Genomic DNA, 15,668 nt, shown 5'->3' with positions numbered 1-15,668 from the left:
AAAAAAAAAAAAAAAAAAAAAAAAATTATGTGTCGGGTGGGGGGGTGCAGGGATTTAGCTCTGGCACCATGCCTGCTTTGCCAAGTGCAAGGTCCTGAGTTCTATTCCAAATACAAAAAAAAAAAGGAAAGAAATCTATAGAGCCAAAGGATTTTCCACTTCCCTGGCTGGAACATGAGGATTCCGGGTCCTGCAAGCCTGTCAGGAAGGCAGGGTCTCCTTAAAGCCCTACCTCTCCCTTTGTCCCCAGGGAGCCCTCAGATTTAGGATCTCTCCACCCTCTGAGCTCTGATCCTCCCGGGGCCCTTTTCCGGTTCTCTCTTACTCTGGCAGTGGGCAGCCGAGTGAGTCAAGAGCTGCATTATACCAAGGAGAAGCTGGGAGAGGAAGCTGCCTACACCTCCCAGATGTTGATTCAGACCGCCCGCCAGGAGGGGAAGAATGTCCTCACGGCTGAAGCGCTTGGCCTTCACCTCCAGGCAGCCTTCACTGCCAGTAAAGTGCAAGTATCGCTGTACGGAAAGTGAGTCTGGCTGAGGCCCTGAGCAGCTGGGTGGGATAAAGCGCTTCTGAAATGGGAATCCCCCTGGCTGCTGATCACCTGTGCCCCTGGCTTTTGCAGATCCTGGGATTTGAACAAAATCTGCTATAAGTCAGGAGTTCCCCTTATTGAAAATGGAATGATCGAGCGGGTGAGTGTCCTGATCTGGTGCCACCATGCTTGGGCAGGGGGCAGGCTGTGCATGGCCTGGGCAGAGGCAGGACCATTCCTGCAGTGTGGGAAGACTCAGAGGGACTTCGAGGCCAGGGCACAGGGAAGACTTTTGGGCAGACTGCAGAGGGCATCCTACAAAGGTTGTGGAGACAGGAGTCCAGGCAGGGCAGGACTGATGGGGCCGGGGGTGTCCTTGGCAGATGATCGAGAAGCTGTTTCCATGTGTGATCCTCACACCACTTGACTGCTTCTGGGAAGGAGCCAAACTCCAAGGGGGCTCTGCCTACTTGCCGTGAGTGCCCCACACTGCTCCTTGGGCCCTGCTTCATCTCCCGCCAGGGACTTTCCCAGCAGAGGAGGGTGGGAGGAAAATGGAGGGTGAGAACCTTGCCAAGTCCTAATTAGCTCCCAAACCAGGGCCAGAACATAGGCTGCGTGGCTATCTATAGCCCCTTCTTACCTCTGAAGCAGGGGAAGACCTGTCTCATCTGGACCAAACAGAATACACGGATCTGTAAGATCTCAGCAAATGAGGAAAGGATCCCAGAAAGAGTCTTGGGGGAGAGGGAGATAAGCTAGTGATCAGCTAAGCTGTTTCTTGGGCCAGAAAGGAAACCTGGTAGATGCAGGTGCAGGTGTAGTTATTAGAATCAAGCATGGGCAGCTCGGTATATACTCGGTGGTACTGAGTGTTAAGTATGTCCAGCCTGCTGTCTATCTCCGCCCCCTTGTACCCATCCCCAGATCACTCCAGGAATGTGGTGGGCTCGGGTAGCCTGGCAGCTCTGAGAAGCAGAGCTGATTACACCCTAGGAGGGTGGTGTGCAGCACCGGTCCACAACCACCGTTGGGAGGGTGCGTATCGATCCCTGACTCTGGCTAACTGAGCTGCCCACCAGGGGCCGCCCTGATATCCAGTGGACCAACCTGGATCCAGAGCAGCTGCTGGAGGAGTTGGGCCCCTTCACCTCCCTCGAGGGCTTTCGGGAACTACTAGACAAGGCACAGGTGGGACAAGCCTATGTAGGGCGGCCCTGTCTGGACCCTGATGACCTCCAGTGCCCTCCTACTGCCCCCAACCACCACAGCAGGCAGGTGGGTTCCGACCAGGTCTGCCGGGGGAAGGCTGCTCGCTCCCCTCCTCCTCATGTGTCCGTCTGTTCTGAGAAAACTGACTGCTCTGAGCTCACCCCAGCCCACGCCCTGGATGTTGCCCTCTGCCCCGCTGTGCCAGACCCCAGGAGTATCCCATTTCCCTTCCCTTCTCCTAAGGAACCCTCAAGTGGCATGTGAATCCCTTTTTCCTTTTCTAAGTCCAAAGCTAGTCTTTTTCAAAATTAACAGGAAAGTAAGAACAAAATAGCTAAGCACAAATACCAAGCCCACTTTCCCAAGTGTCCTTGTGGCTCTCTGTGTAGTACTTTTCCAAAACCCGCTACAGTCATGCCAGCTCCTCCCAGCGGCCTGTTTCCAGGTCCCCGTCCCTCTTGCGGCCTCCTGTCTGCAGGACACTAGCACTTCACTCTTACAGAGTAGGCAGAGGCTCAGGAGAATAGTTGCCTATACTTCAGGCCGGCTGAGCTCTGCAGCAGGCAGGGTTCCTACAAGTCCAGGGATACCTGCAGGCCTTGAGTATTAAACCCCTTCCTTCCCCCCTGCAGGCTCCCAATGTGGCTCAGGAGCTGAGTGGGGGCTGCTATGGCTTCTCTCACAAATTCATGCACTGGCAAGAGGAGTTGCTGCTGGGAGGCATGGTCCGAGACCCCCGAGGACAGCTGCTGAGGTAGGGCCTCCTGGGAGCTGGTGCATGGGAATCTCCACACTCCACATGCCAGGCAGCTCTGACCCCTACTTCTGTACTCCACTTCAGGGCGGAGGCCCTCCAGAGCACTTTCCTGCTCATGAGTCCCCGCCAGCTGTATGAGCACTTCCGAGGCGACTACCAGACGCATGACATTGGCTGGAGCGAAGAGCAGGCTGGCATAGTGCTGCAAGCCTGGCAGCGGCGCTTTGTAGAGGTCAGTGTGGCCCGGCACAGGGAAGGTGCCCGGGGGCTCCCGTCCTCCGTCCTCAGAGCCACCCTGTCTCTCCAGCTGGCCCAGGAAGCCCTGCCTGAGAATTCATCGCAGCAGATCCACGCCTTCTCTCCCACCACTCTGGAGGACATCCTGCACACCTTCTCAGAAGTCAGCGCTGCGCGTGTGGCGGGAGGCTATCTACTAATGGTGGGTCCTGCTCCTCCACCCGACCCCACCCCGGAAACCCCTTTGTAAGACTGCGACCTCTATCCCCACAGTTGGCCTACGCCTGTGTGACGATGCTCCGATGGGACTGTGCCCAGTCCCAGGGGGCTGTGGGCCTTGCTGGGGTGTTGCTGGTGGCCCTGGCAGTGGCCTCAGGCCTTGGGCTCTGTGCCCTGCTCGGTATCGCCTTCAATGCTGCTACTACTCAGGTGCGCAGGGCTGCAGGACTGTCTTGGGGGTGGTCACCAGGCTGTGTAGATCCTCCAGCTGGCTACCCTTCCCCCTCCAGGTGCTTCCGTTCTTGGCACTGGGCATCGGCGTGGATGACATATTCCTGCTGGCGCATTCCTTCACAAAGGCCCCACCTGGCACCCCTCTCTGGGTGAGACCCCTATCCTCCAGCTTAGGCCGGCTGAGGCAGATCAGCAGGTGGTTAAGAGCCTCTTGGTCCAAGTGACCTTGGACTACTAGCTCACCTGCTCGCCCCATCTCCGAACGGAGGTAGTGATAGTGCTTGTGTTCTGAGGTTGTTGGGAGGAGATAAACTAAATGAGTGCTTAGAACAAAACATGGGCCCAACATGGTGGCACATAATCCCAGCACTTTGGGAGGCCGAGGCAGGAGGATTACAAATTCGAGTCACACGTGGGCAACTTAGGGAGAAGGAACGTAGAAAGCAATGGGAATGGAGGTCAGCGTGAAGGCCCCTCAGTACAATCCCTAGGAACTCAAAATAAAAAATAAAAAGACAAGGGCCGAGAATTTAGCTCCGTGGCACTGCACCTGCCTCACAGGCGCAAGGTCACGAGTCCGATCCCCGGTACCATATACTAAAATTGGAACGATACAGAGAAGATTAGCATGGCCCCTGTGCGAGGATGACATGCAAATTCATGAAGCGTTCCATATTTTTAAATACAAAGATGAACACATGACACATTCACGGTACTCAATAAAACACGAGCTGTTGTGGCATTATCACCCCACTTCTGCCACCCCAACTTCCAGAGCCTCCCTTCGCTCTGCGTTGAAGACCCAGGGCCCCCTCCCCGTGAGCTGATGGCATTGTCACTGCTCTGTGCTGGCAGGAGCGCATGGGCGAGTGTCTACAGCGCACGGGCACCAGCGTCGCACTCACGTCCATCAACAACATGGTTGCCTTCTTCATGGCCGCCCTGGTTCCCATCCCTGCCCTGCGGGCCTTCTCCTTGCAGGTGAGGCCTCATGAACGGGCAGTGGGTGAGAGTGGGCGTGGAGCTAGCCGTGCCTCTGGTAGTGTCTGCCCTCCTGTCCACCCCAGGCGGCTGTTGTGGTTGGCTGCAACTTCGCAGCAGTGATGCTCATCTTCCCAGCCATCCTCAGTCTGGATCTATGCCGGCGCCACCGCCGGCGCCTCGATGTGCTCTGCTGCTTCTCCAGGTACTGTCCCTGCATGCCCCCTCTTTTGTTCCTTGGCTCCAGCCCCACCTGTCCGTCCCTAGCATTTCAAGGCCTGCGCCTGGCATGCATTCTCTCTGCCTCTTCTAGCCCCTGTTCTGCTCGAGTGATTCAGATTCTGCCCCAAGAGCTGGGGGATAGGACAGTACCAGTGGGCATTGCCCACCTGACCACCACAGTACAAGCTTTCACCCACTGCGAAGCCAGCAGCCAGCATGTGGTCACTGTCTTGCCTCCTCAAGCCCACCTGGTGCCCCCACCTTCTGACCCACTGGCCTCTGAGCTCTTCAGCCCTCGAGGGTCCACACGGGACCTTCTAGACCAAGAGGAGGGGTCAAGGCAGAAGGCGGCCTTCAAGTCCCTCCCCTGTGCCTGCTGGAATCTTGCCCATTTCGCCCGGTACTGGTTTGCACCCTTGCTGCTCCAGTCACATGCCAAGGTAAGAGGATCGGGCAGGGCAGAGGCTCGGTATCTGTGGGCCCCAAGAAGGGCAGCGGGCCTGGCCCACCATCTGAGAGCTGGAGGGCAGTCCTGGGCCCTGGCTTAGTTGCCATTTCCCACAGGCCATGGTGCTGGTGTTCTTTGGGGCTCTCCTGGCCCTGAGCCTCTACGGAGCCACCTTGGTGCAGGACGGGCTGGCCCTCACAGATGTGGTGCCTCGGAGCACCAAGGAACATGCCTTCCTGAGCGCCCAGCTCAGGTACTTCTCCTTGTACGAGGTGGCCCTGGTGACCCAGGGTGGCTTTGACTACGCCCACTCCCAACGTGCCCTCTTTGATCTGCACCAGCGCTTCAGTTCCCTCAAGGCTGTTTTGCCCCCGCCTGCCACCCAGGCGCCCCGAACCTGGCTGCACTATTATCGCAACTGGCTACAGGGTGAGAGGCCAAGAGACCAGCAGGGAGGGATGCTGCAGGGCACAGCCCGCCAGAGCCATGGGCTAACTGTACCTTACCCTGCTGTCTCCCAGGAATCCAGACTGCGTTTGACCAGGACTGGGCTTCTGGGCGCATTACCCGCCACTCCTACCGCAATGGCTCTGAGGATGGGGCTTTGGCCTACAAGCTGCTCATTCAGACTGGAAATGCTCAGGAGCCTCTGGATTTCAGCCAGGTTGGGAGAGGGCTTGAATGGTCAGGGGGCACAGAGCAGCGTGAGACTCCATCCTCAGGCTCTCAGACCCTTCTGCCTCTGCAGCTGACCACAAGGAAGCTGGTGGACAAGGAAGGCCTGATTCCCCCAGAGCTCTTCTATATGGGGCTAACAGTGTGGGTTAGCAGTGACCCCCTGGGGCTGGCAGCCTCACAGGCCAACTTCTACCCCCCACCTCCGGAGTGGCTGCACGACAGATTCGACACCACTGGGGAGAACCTTCGCAGTGAGTACTGGGGCTCTGGCCTGGCCCCCACAGCCCTGACCCCAAGGACCTGCCCATTGCTCCCTGGCTCACTGCCCTTCCTCCCCCATCTGTTCTCTCCTCCTGTCCACAGTCCCAGCTGCGCAGCCCCTGGAGTTTGCCCAGTTCCCCTTCCTGCTACACGGCCTCCAGGAGACTGCGGACTTCGTGGAGGCCATAGAAGGAGCTCGGGCAGCGTGTGCAGAGGCAGGCCAGGCAGGGGTGCGTGCCTACCCCAGTGGCTCCCCCTTCCTCTTCTGGGAGCAGTATCTGGGCCTGCGGCGCTGCTTCTTGCTGGCTGTCTGCATCCTGCTGGTGTGTACCTTCCTTGTCTGTGCCCTGCTGCTGCTCAGCCCCTGGACAGCTGTTCTCATTGTAAGTACTTCAGGCTAGGGTCAGAGAGACCGTGGGCAGCCCCACCTGCTCTCTGTAGCCCAACGCCAGGATCCCTGAGTGAGCCCTGACTCCCTAGGTGCTGGTCCTGGCCATGATGACCGTGGAGCTCTTTGGTGTCATGGGTTTCCTGGGCATCAAGCTGAGTGCCATCCCCGTGGTGATCCTCGTAGCCTCTGTGGGCATCGGCGTGGAATTCACCGTCCACGTGGCCCTGGTGAGCACAGGCACCTAGGAGGGATGAGTCAGCTGATTCAGGATTCAGCAAATGTGGTTAAAGCAACTGGCTACATTTTGGTTTGTTTGCTTTTTTTAATTTGCTTTTTGAGACAGAGTCTCACTTTGTAGTTCAGGCTGCCCTTGAATGAATTCACTATGTACCCAGGCTGACCTCAAATTCATAGCAACCCTTCTGCCTCAGCTTTTCAAGTACTGAGATTACAGGTGTTTGCCTTCAAGCCTGACTGATTTAAGCACCTTCTGTGGCTACAAGCTGTTTAAGAATTAGAAGTATAGGGGCTACGGTTTTAGCTCAGTGGCACCTCACAAGTGCAAGGTCCTGAGTTCAATCCCCAGTACCAGAAAAAACAAAACTAAGAACTGGGAATAACAATAGCAATATGGTCTTTACCTCCAAGGAGCTTGTATTAGGGTTTAGAAATTGAAAATACAGCCTGGGCTACACAGTGAGTTTCAGGTCAGTCTTAACTACATAGTGAGACCCTGTCTCAAAAACAAACAAAAAGAAATTCAAAATAAGTAAACAAATAACCAAACATTTCAGTAAAGAGAAGATGATAAAGGCCTGTCTGGAATGGGTTTATTTGTTTTTGTTTTGAGAGAGGGAGGGAGGGAGGAGGAGGAGAGAGAGAGAGAGAGATTGAGAGATTATGTAATTCAGGCCCTAAACTGGCCTTGGACTATGTAGCCCAGGCTGGCCTCAAACTCATGATTCTCCTGCTTCATCCTTCCCAGTGCTGGGATTATAGTTGTGCCACCCTACAGGATGCCTGCCTGCCTGCCTGCCTTTCTTTCTTTTTTTGGTACCAGGGATAGCGCTCCAGTCCTTGCACTTGTACACTTGCGAGGCAGGCAGCAGATTCCTTTCTTTCTTTTTTCAATACTGGGGATCAAACTTAAGGCCTCATACATGTTAGCCAGGTGCTATATACCACTGAGTGACACCCTCATCCCCAGCAACCAGCAGTTCTTGTCAGTGCTTTTGCTGTGAGCAGATCAGAGAAGTGGGGTGCTAGCAGGATGACATGGGTATGAAGGAAAAGTTCTACCAAAACAGATCTGCTAGAACTGAGGAGGGCACAATCCTCTCCCAAAGCTGTGTGTTCTCCACCAGAGGAAGTGAGGCACAGACCAGCTGGAAACACCAACACAAACCCGGTCAGGTCACACAAACAGCTCCCTTCTTCCTCCCCCATGGAGCCCTGTTATTATTCTGACTGTAAGAAGGACATAGTCCTTGAAAAACAAATGCATACATTGGGGTGTGGCTCAGTCATAGCTCACTTGCCTGGCCCTGATAGATGAGGCCCTGGCTCCAATCCCCAGCACCAGAAAAACAAACTAACCCGCAGCAGTATGCAGTCTGGGCATGTTGGCACACATCTGTAATCCCAGCAATCTGGGAGGCTGAGACAGGAGGATCACAAGTTTGAGCCCAGCCTGTGCAACTTAGTGACTCGAGATTCTGTCTCAAAATAAAAAATTCAAAAAAGGGGGCCAGGGATCTAGCTCAGTGGCACTGTGCCTGCCTTAAAAGCGCAAGGTCTGGAGTTTGATCCCCAGGACCAAAACACACACACACACACACACACACACACACACACACACACACAGGTGATTCACTGTAGTTTCCCCCGCTCTTCTGGACATCTCCCTGTTACCAGATACATCCATACTAAAACTTGGTTCACTTGGCCTTCTGAGGGCTGAGGCATGGTTGAGCCCTGAGAACAGAAGTAGCCATAGAGGACGTGGGTGAGCTGGCCATGGCTGGCAGACCATACATGAGCTGCAGAACCACTCCGTTCCCCCAGGGCTTCCTGACCACCCAGGGTAGCCGGAACTTGCGGGCTGCCTATGCCCTGGAGCACACATTTGCCCCCGTGACCGATGGAGCAGTGTCCACATTGCTGGGTCTGCTCATGCTTGCCGGTTCCAACTTTGACTTCATCGTGAGGTAAGGAAGGCTCAGAGGAGGAGGCAGGGTCTGCCCACACTCGCATCAGACTGCCAGCTGATGCCCTGTTCCCACCAGATACTTCTTCATGGTGCTGACAGTGCTCACCCTCTTGGGCCTCCTCCATGGACTCGTGCTGCTCCCTGTGCTGCTGTCCATCCTGGGCCCCCCGCCAGAGGTTTGCTCCCAGCCCCAGGGTTAGGGTGGGGACAAGCAAGGGAAGGGATCCAGCAATTAGGAAACGCCTCCCATGGCCAGCAGAGCTCAACTCCCAACAGACGCCACCAGCCAAAACTGGCAGCCCCCTTTCCCCAGATACCATGCTTCTGCCCCTCAGCCTCCCTGGCTTCTTCTTGGGACTCACCTTAGCCTTTTAGGATCCAGAGGAAGGTACAGGGTTTGCCCCAGTCCTGGACAGCTTTTCACTGTGAGCTGTAACCCTGCTGGAGGCCAACACAACACGGGGAGGAGCCACGCTTAACAATAAGCATGGTGCTCACTAGGGAGGTGCTAAAGGGCCCTGTGGTCCAGCCACCCCCGCGCTCAGCTCACCAGCCCTGTTGTCTCCCCCAGGTGGTGCAGATGTACAAGGAGAGCCCACGAGTCCTGAGCCCTACAGCTGCACAGGAGGGCAGGCTCAGGTGGGGGGTGTCTGCCAGCCTGCCCCAGAGCTATGCCAGGGTGACCACCTCCATGACTGTGACCTTCCACCCACCCCCACTCCCTGGTGCCTACATCCACTCAGCCTCTGATGAGTCCGCGTGGTCCTCTGTTGCCACTGCAGCTGCAGACACCTCTGGCAACCCCAGTTTGAGGGGGCCAAGTCCAACTGCTGAATAAAAAAAGGAGCAGGGGAAGCAGAGGCCCTGCTCGGGCCACATGACGTCACTGGAAAGCCACGGATGGGGTTTGCAGTACAAAATGGGCCCCTGGTGGGCCCTGCTGCTGCTGTCTGCATCCTTGATTCGGCCATCACAGACCTCTGACACCCATGCGCAGAACAGCCTGGGGCTCCAGGGCCCGTGTGCGCCCATGTCTGTGTTCGGGCAGGTATAGAAGCGGGTACCTCAGGCTGCCGCGCAGCCCCATCTCTCTCCATGGTGCCACCCACACAGGAGTCTGGGCCTCGGGGCCAGTCCTGGCCTCTCACTGCTTGGTGACTCCTAGGTAGGCTCTGTATAGCCCTGTCCACTTCCCATAAATTATATGAGATGTTTATTTTTTTAGTACACATAGATGTTAGCTCTGCTGAAAGTTATATTTTTAAAGAACGAAATATATTCTATATGAACTCATCTTAAATGACTTGTTTTCTTTTGGGCAAGAGTTGGGAGTTTATAAATACATGTATTAGCTTTCCCATTGCTGAGATGCAAGACCGGACACAAAGGAGGAGACGTTTAAATTAGTTCAGGGTTCAAGGGGTTCAGTCAGTTAATAGGTTGACTCCAAGGCAGAAACAGCAAGGTGGAAGAAAGCTGCTCCCTTTGTGGCAGCCAAAAAGCAGAGAAGAAAGGGAGGTGCTGGGGAGGGAGATGACCTTCCAAAAGCACACTCCAAGCACCCACCCACCTCTTCCAGCTGGGCCCCACCACCTCACAGCACCCCCATGATCTACTTACCTTCCAAAAGCCCCACGTCTAAACATGAGATTGGGGGGGGTCCAGATCTGAACTGTAACAGGATTAGAGATTAAGGTGGTTTATGAGGTGTTAGAGCCTGATGACCTGGGGCTTCTCTAGTTCTAGGTGGAAAAAACCCTAGATTCTGAATTTCTGTCATAATCTTGGTAACAACCTAGATGGAGTGCTTAGTATACAAAACGATACGAGTATTTTTGGTGTCAAACTCTACTGTGTAGTTTTGGGTTTTTGTTTTGTTTCTGAGACAGGGTCTCACTATGTAGTTCAGGCTGGTCTTGAACTCACTATGTAGCCCAGGCTGGCCTTCTTGCAGCGATCCTCCTGCTTCAGCCTCCCAAGTGCGGGGATTACAGGCTTGTGCCACAATGCCCAGCTACTGAGTGGCTTTTCAGAGCCATTGTATTCTAACCATTGTACTTTTTATTAGTACACCTCTCCAGACACACTGCCCACCTTCCTGCCTTATTGGCCAGAGGGGCAAGGATGGGGGTCAAAGCCATGAGAAAAGGTAAAGTGGAAGCAGACTGGAGAAGTGGCCGGTTGAAGCAGAGCTGGAGTAGGGCATGAGGAGAGGCTTTAGGAGGTCCATGACTGAGGGGAAGGAGCCAGAGCCAGAGCCAGAATAATGTCTAGGTCAAAGCCTCTGAACACCAGCCAGGCAGGAGGGAGACAGCTCTGGCCATCTACCCGGTGGGGGAACTGCACAGAAATGTAGATAGCAACCAACAAGGGCACTGGATTTCAGCTGTGGGCGGTGATGGGTGGCCAGCTTGCTGTACATAAGCCTTGCAAATCTGGCCGTGTCCCTGGGTGGACTGCAGTGCAGAGCCTCACCCAGTCTTTATTGCCCTCCCCAGTTGTCCCTGGGCTGACACACAACCTTGGGTCAGCCATGCACCCTCCCTGAATGATCCCTGAAAGAACATTGCCTTCTCAGGCTGGCGTAGTGGTGCACACCTGTAATCCCAGCACTCGGGAGGCTGAGGCAGGAGGATGCTGTGAGTTCAAGATCAGCCTGGGCTACATAGTTTCAGGTCAGTCTCAACTACATGGTGAGACCCTGTCTCAAAAAACAAACAAACAAACAAAAGAGCATTGCCTTCTCACAACCCACCCCACCCAGACATTCATCTTTTGACCAAAAACTACACACAGGCTAATACATCTGAATCAATGCTAATGTGCCTACAAATGGAAGAGGGTACTCTCTGGCAGCACATATACTAAAATTCTAACAATACAGTGAAGATTAGCATAGTCTCTGCACAAGGATAACATGTAAATGCACGAAGCAGTCCACATTTAGTTTTTTTGAATTAGTACACATTTGCAGTACATACCGATTTATTTCACATTCAAAGAAAAAATTCAAGTGTGGTGGCACATGCCTGTATTCTCAGCACTCAGGAGGCTGAGGCAGGAGGATAGACATGAGTTAGAGTCCAGCCTGGACTACATAGTGAGTTCAGGGCCAGCCTGAACAACATAGTGAGACCCTGTCTCAAAAAATAAAAAATTGGACTGGATGGACTACACTAAAATCAAAATAGATCAAAGATCTAAACGTTAAAACAGAAACAATCTGATGGAAGATAAAATAGGTAGAACTCACGAAGTCATAGGTATAGGCAGGACTTTGTCAACAGAACCGCAATTGCACAACAAATAGTACCAAGAATAAACAAATGGGATCATAACAAATTAAAACGCTATGGTACGGGCCAGGGATTTAGCTCAGTGGTTCCAGCGCTTGCCTCCCAAACACAAGGACTCGAGTTGGATCTCCACACCCCCCCAAAAAATGCTTCAGTACAACCAAGATACATCATAGGTGCAAGATCCCAATGATGAATGTAACTGTATTGTATACCTAAAATGTACTAATAAACAATGGGAAAAATATATATATATAATTAAATAAAACAGAAAAACCTTGCTAAGAAAGAATTAAAAAAAAAAAGAAGAAGCAGGCCAGAGATTTAGCTCAGTGGTGCCCCTGCTTGCCTTGCAAACACAAGGTCCTGAGTTCAATCCCCGGTATAAACAAAAAACAAACAAAACAGCTTCAGCCCAGCAAAAGAAACAACCAACCAAGAGTGAAGAGACAACATACAAAATGGGAAAAAAAATTGTCTGTTATTCCTTAGACAGAGGAATAATACCTAGAATACATAAACAGGGCCAGGGATTTAGCTTAGTGGTACCGCCGCCTGCCTCACAAGCACAAGGGTCTGAGTTCGATCCTCGATACAAAACAAAATAAAACAAAACAAAACCCAAACAAACAATAGAGTGCTACTCTGCCATAAAGGATAAACAAGTGGTCCTGTAGGAAAACAGATACACCTTGAGATCGTAATACTAAGTGAAATAAATCAGACACACAAGCATGGTTTCTCTTATACGAGAAACTCAAAATATAATTAAATTGCAAAATAAAAGATAATAGGAAGCAGGGAGATAGCTCTCAAATGGGAAGGAGATCAAGAAATGGAGGTACGAAGGGGAGGGCAAAAAAGAATTAAAGGAGGGATGAAAAAAGAATTAAGATGTACAAATATGTACCAACTCCCCACAAGAAATATAATTATGTACTGCAAACACGTACCAATTTTTAAAACATAAACTCCGGGGAGAAAAAATACAACAGGATGTCATCTTCCCCAAGAGGTGGCGATGTCCTCCCGCACGGTTCCACTGCCTTTGAGCGCCGTGGTTGCCGGCTTTAACTTCTGCCTCCCTTGGTCGAGGACTCCACGCCGATTAGGAACGGGACAGAAGATCTGGGACAGAAGTCCCAACTGGGGACTGTTAATTTACCAAGAGACACCTGGCATCCGGCACCGGCAACGGCGGGAAGTACCCGCACTTCCCGCGGCCGTGCCCACCGCAGACAAAGAGCGAGAAAGAGCGACTGCAGCCGCATCTGTGTCTGGCAGCCCCGCCGGCCGCCCTAATTTGCATACCCATGGTGCACCACGAGAAAATCGCTCCTCAATGCTTGAAATCCTCCCGCTGTGTTGCTCCACAATCCTGGGGCGCAGGTGGAAAAGATACTTTTATATGACCTGCAGCCAGGTAACACTTGCAGCTGGAGTTGAACAACCATAATCGTAATAAGGATTCCCTCTCTCTGGGAGTTGTCAGCTGTGGGGTCGAGGTATACTCTGGTTTCTCTTCAGATCGCATAAATCTTTCGCCTTTTACTAAAGATTTCCGTGGAGAGGAACGATTCTGAGTTTAATACCAATTTTTTGAGGTCTCATTTTATAATGAGACTGATTATCTGTCTAAAGTTAGACTTAAATAATTGGCAGTGATATCTGATGAGCCGTGTTGGGAGGAACAAAGCAGGTCTTACTTTGAAGCACCTTAAGTGGTTTTTCGGTTTTTGGTAACTTTGTTTCTTAGTATCTTTTGTATTTCTTAAAATGTTAACTTTGTGAGATACTGATGTACTCCCTAATTGATGGTAAATCAAACTTTACAATGGATACCCACATGCATTTATATAAACATATAAGAATTGGGTATTGAGCGTGGGATCTTCTCACTGAGCTGTACACATCCTTCATTAAATTTTACTTTGCCCACCTCTCCAGACCCTGAGGCAGGAGGATGAAGAGTGTAGGCCAGCTGGGATTATGGAGTGAGACTTTGTCTCAAATTGAACTCTGACTTGTGATCCTGAAATTCTGGGTGTGCACCATATCAGGATAAACAGTTTTTTATATACACTTTATAAGTAATAAAATTGAGCTGGGACATAGATTAGTGGCAGGTGGCAGAACACTTGCCTAGAATGAGAAAGGCTCAGAGTTCAGTCCCTAGCACCACAAAATAAATAATGAAATTGAGGCATAGAAGAATAATGGAATAGTTTCAGACAAATCACAAAGGCTAGTAAGTGGTGAAGGTGAGGTTTAAACGCAAGTATCCTGGCTTTGAAAGACACAATCACTATGCCACTTGTTCTCTCTAGTTTTCTGTGCTGAGGACTGAGCCTAGGGTCTGTCACACACGCTAAACACATGCTCTATTACTGAGTTTCACTCCCAGCCTCCCCTTTTCTGAGAGGGTGTGGCAGCATAGTTAAGGCTGGTCTTGAAATCCCAGCAAGCCTCCTGCCTCAGTTTCCCGAGTGCTGGGATTACAGGCGTGCAATACCACACCTGGCCTTTTTGACTTTTTTGAGACAAGATCTCCCCACTCTAGTCAATGGCTGGCCTTGAGCTCGATATGTATCCCGCACTGATCCTGAACTCCAGATTCTGACTCTCAGCCTCCCAAAAAAGGCTTTTCTTTTTCTTTTTTAACCAAGGATCAAATTTAGGTACTTGCACATAGGAAGCAGGTGGTTAGAACCACTGAGCTAAATCCCGGGCCCTCACCCTATGACTTAAATAAAAAAGTAAAACAAAGTGACATTTAAATGGGAAAATAGTCATTCATATAACCTTTACAAAACAGATTATGTGTGAGCCCAGCATGGTGGCACTCTTAGGAGGCTGAAGCAGGAGGGTTGTCACAAGTTCGAGGCCAGCCTAGGCTAAACAGTGAGTTCAACCCCAGTCTGAACCGCAGAGCAAGACCCTGTCTAAAAAAAAAAAGGCAGAAGCTAAATGAGGCAGGTGTAGGAGAAAGGTAAGGGAAGGATGAGATCCAAGTGTTCACTGTGGGCACCCACGCAAATGACAGACATGATGGGAGCAGAGCTTCAGAAAGATGGAGAACCAGATTTAGCACTGTGCTGCGTCGTCTGTGGGGTACTCTGGGAGAAAGCTCTGAGAGACGGGTCTGTTATTAAAGGGGAGGTTGAACTTAACAGATAAACGTGGGAGTCAGGAGGGTGGACTGGGTAGGAGAGTGAGGGCATGGAGGGAAGGAACCCTCGCTTTCGGATCTTGCCCTCACCATGAGGCCCAGCCCTCCTCGCACTGTCCCATGCCATAGACCTCGACCCGAGCACCCGGCTCAGTTGGGGCCCTGCACAGAACGGTTCTTCGGGCCTTGGGCTTGCCAAGCATGCCAGGAGCAGAAGCCGGCTCCGAGCCCAGAGCGTGTCCAAGGGAGCCATAGTTCAAACAGACCCAGAATTCCTTGCAAGCCTGGGGCTGGCGTCATTTGAAGGGCAGGTCCAGAAAGCGGTGGTGCTCCCGGGTCACGGTCCCCCTCCGGCGGCGGCAAGGTGCGCCCTGGGCTGCATCCCCTCGCCGCAGGGCGTGGCACTTCCACGCCTCCACGATCTGCTCCACCTGGAAGAGATCTGGTCACCGCCTGGAAGAGGCTGGTCACCGCACACATGCAGCGCCCCTGTTCGGAAGACCCAGAGCCGAGCCACGCCCTCCAGCTCGCCTTTGCCACGCTGCAAGCCGCTGGTTCCCCGCGTCCTTACCGGGATGAGCGGCTCCCGCCGGTTCTGCTCTTCCAGGGCGCTGAGCTCCGCGGGGGCCAGCAAGGCCAGTCTCAGCTCTCGCACCACCGGAGCGGCCACCTCAGCCACCGGCCGAGGAAACATCAAATATGTAAATATGTCTTTGTAAACTTGCAAAAGATGATCTATATAAATAGAAGTATAAATGGTCCGATAGTATTCACAGTAAGTTGTTAAAGCACTCCAAAAGCTTCTGCATTTAGCACAACTCA

At 52.5% G+C, this 15,668-nt stretch overlaps 2 protein-coding genes and 3 non-coding genes across 18 annotated transcripts in view; 4 read left to right on the top strand and 1 right to left on the bottom strand.

Moving 5' to 3' along the window:
* Positions 1-9,232, top strand: part of Ptch2 (patched 2) — a 16,790-nt gene extending 7,558 nt beyond the window's left edge. For 2 of the 14 annotated variants that reach the window (XM_033767327.1, XM_033767331.1), the window contains 18 exons: positions 334-523; positions 623-692; positions 916-1,007; positions 1,615-1,810; positions 2,377-2,498; positions 2,586-2,940; positions 3,012-3,167; positions 3,248-3,340; positions 4,047-4,172; positions 4,235-4,834; positions 4,959-5,271; positions 5,364-5,506; positions 5,591-5,771; positions 5,884-6,164; positions 6,262-6,399; positions 8,237-8,379; positions 8,458-8,557; positions 8,953-9,232. In XM_033767327.1, coding sequence (XP_033623218.1) covers positions 334-523; positions 623-692; positions 916-1,007; positions 1,615-1,810; positions 2,377-2,498; positions 2,586-2,940; positions 3,012-3,167; positions 3,248-3,340; positions 4,047-4,172; positions 4,235-4,834; positions 4,959-5,271; positions 5,364-5,506; positions 5,591-5,771; positions 5,884-6,164; positions 6,262-6,399; positions 8,237-8,379; positions 8,458-8,557; positions 8,953-9,219 — 3,566 coding nt within the window. In that variant the 3' untranslated portion in view covers positions 9,220-9,232. Of the gene's footprint in view, positions 1-333; positions 524-622; positions 693-915; positions 1,008-1,614; positions 1,811-2,376; positions 2,499-2,585; positions 2,941-3,011; positions 3,168-3,247; positions 3,341-3,966; positions 4,173-4,234; positions 4,835-4,958; positions 5,272-5,363; positions 5,507-5,590; positions 5,772-5,883; positions 6,165-6,261; positions 6,400-8,236; positions 8,380-8,457; positions 8,558-8,952 lie in introns of those variants that run through there. The other 12 variants (XM_010610153.2, XM_033767330.1, XM_033767329.1 and 9 more) reach the window with 12 other exon arrangements.
* Positions 3,766-3,871, top strand: LOC117287465. Its single transcript, XR_004518761.1, has one exon. It is a non-coding gene; the product is annotated as a U6 spliceosomal RNA (small nuclear RNA).
* Positions 9,233-11,223: 1,991 nt separating the features above from the next.
* On the top strand, positions 11,224-11,328 carry LOC117287470. Its single transcript, XR_004518766.1, has one exon. It is a non-coding gene; the product is annotated as a U6 spliceosomal RNA (small nuclear RNA).
* A 1,856-nt stretch (positions 11,329-13,184) lies between these two features.
* LOC117287460 lies at positions 13,185-13,302 on the top strand. The gene has a single exon (XR_004518756.1). It is a non-coding gene; the product is annotated as a U5 spliceosomal RNA (small nuclear RNA).
* Positions 13,303-14,584: 1,282 nt separating this feature from the next.
* Positions 14,585-15,668, bottom strand: part of Btbd19 (BTB domain containing 19) — a 4,771-nt gene continuing 3,687 nt past the window's right edge. The window contains exons 7-8 of the mRNA XM_010610146.2: positions 15,418-15,637; positions 14,585-15,277 (exon numbers count right to left, since the gene is read on the bottom strand). Coding sequence (XP_010608448.1) covers positions 15,143-15,277; positions 15,418-15,637 — 355 coding nt within the window. The 3' untranslated portion in view covers positions 14,585-15,142. The remainder of the gene's footprint in view (positions 15,278-15,417; positions 15,638-15,668) is intronic.

Source organism: Fukomys damarensis, unplaced genomic scaffold, assembly GCF_012274545.1.
Source record: "Fukomys damarensis isolate Sample0158 unplaced genomic scaffold, DMR_v1.0_HiC HiC_scaffold_23, whole genome shotgun sequence".
NCBI classification, from domain to species: domain Eukaryota; kingdom Metazoa; phylum Chordata; class Mammalia; order Rodentia; family Bathyergidae; genus Fukomys; species Fukomys damarensis.
This window is presented reverse-complemented; position numbering and strand designations above follow the sequence as displayed.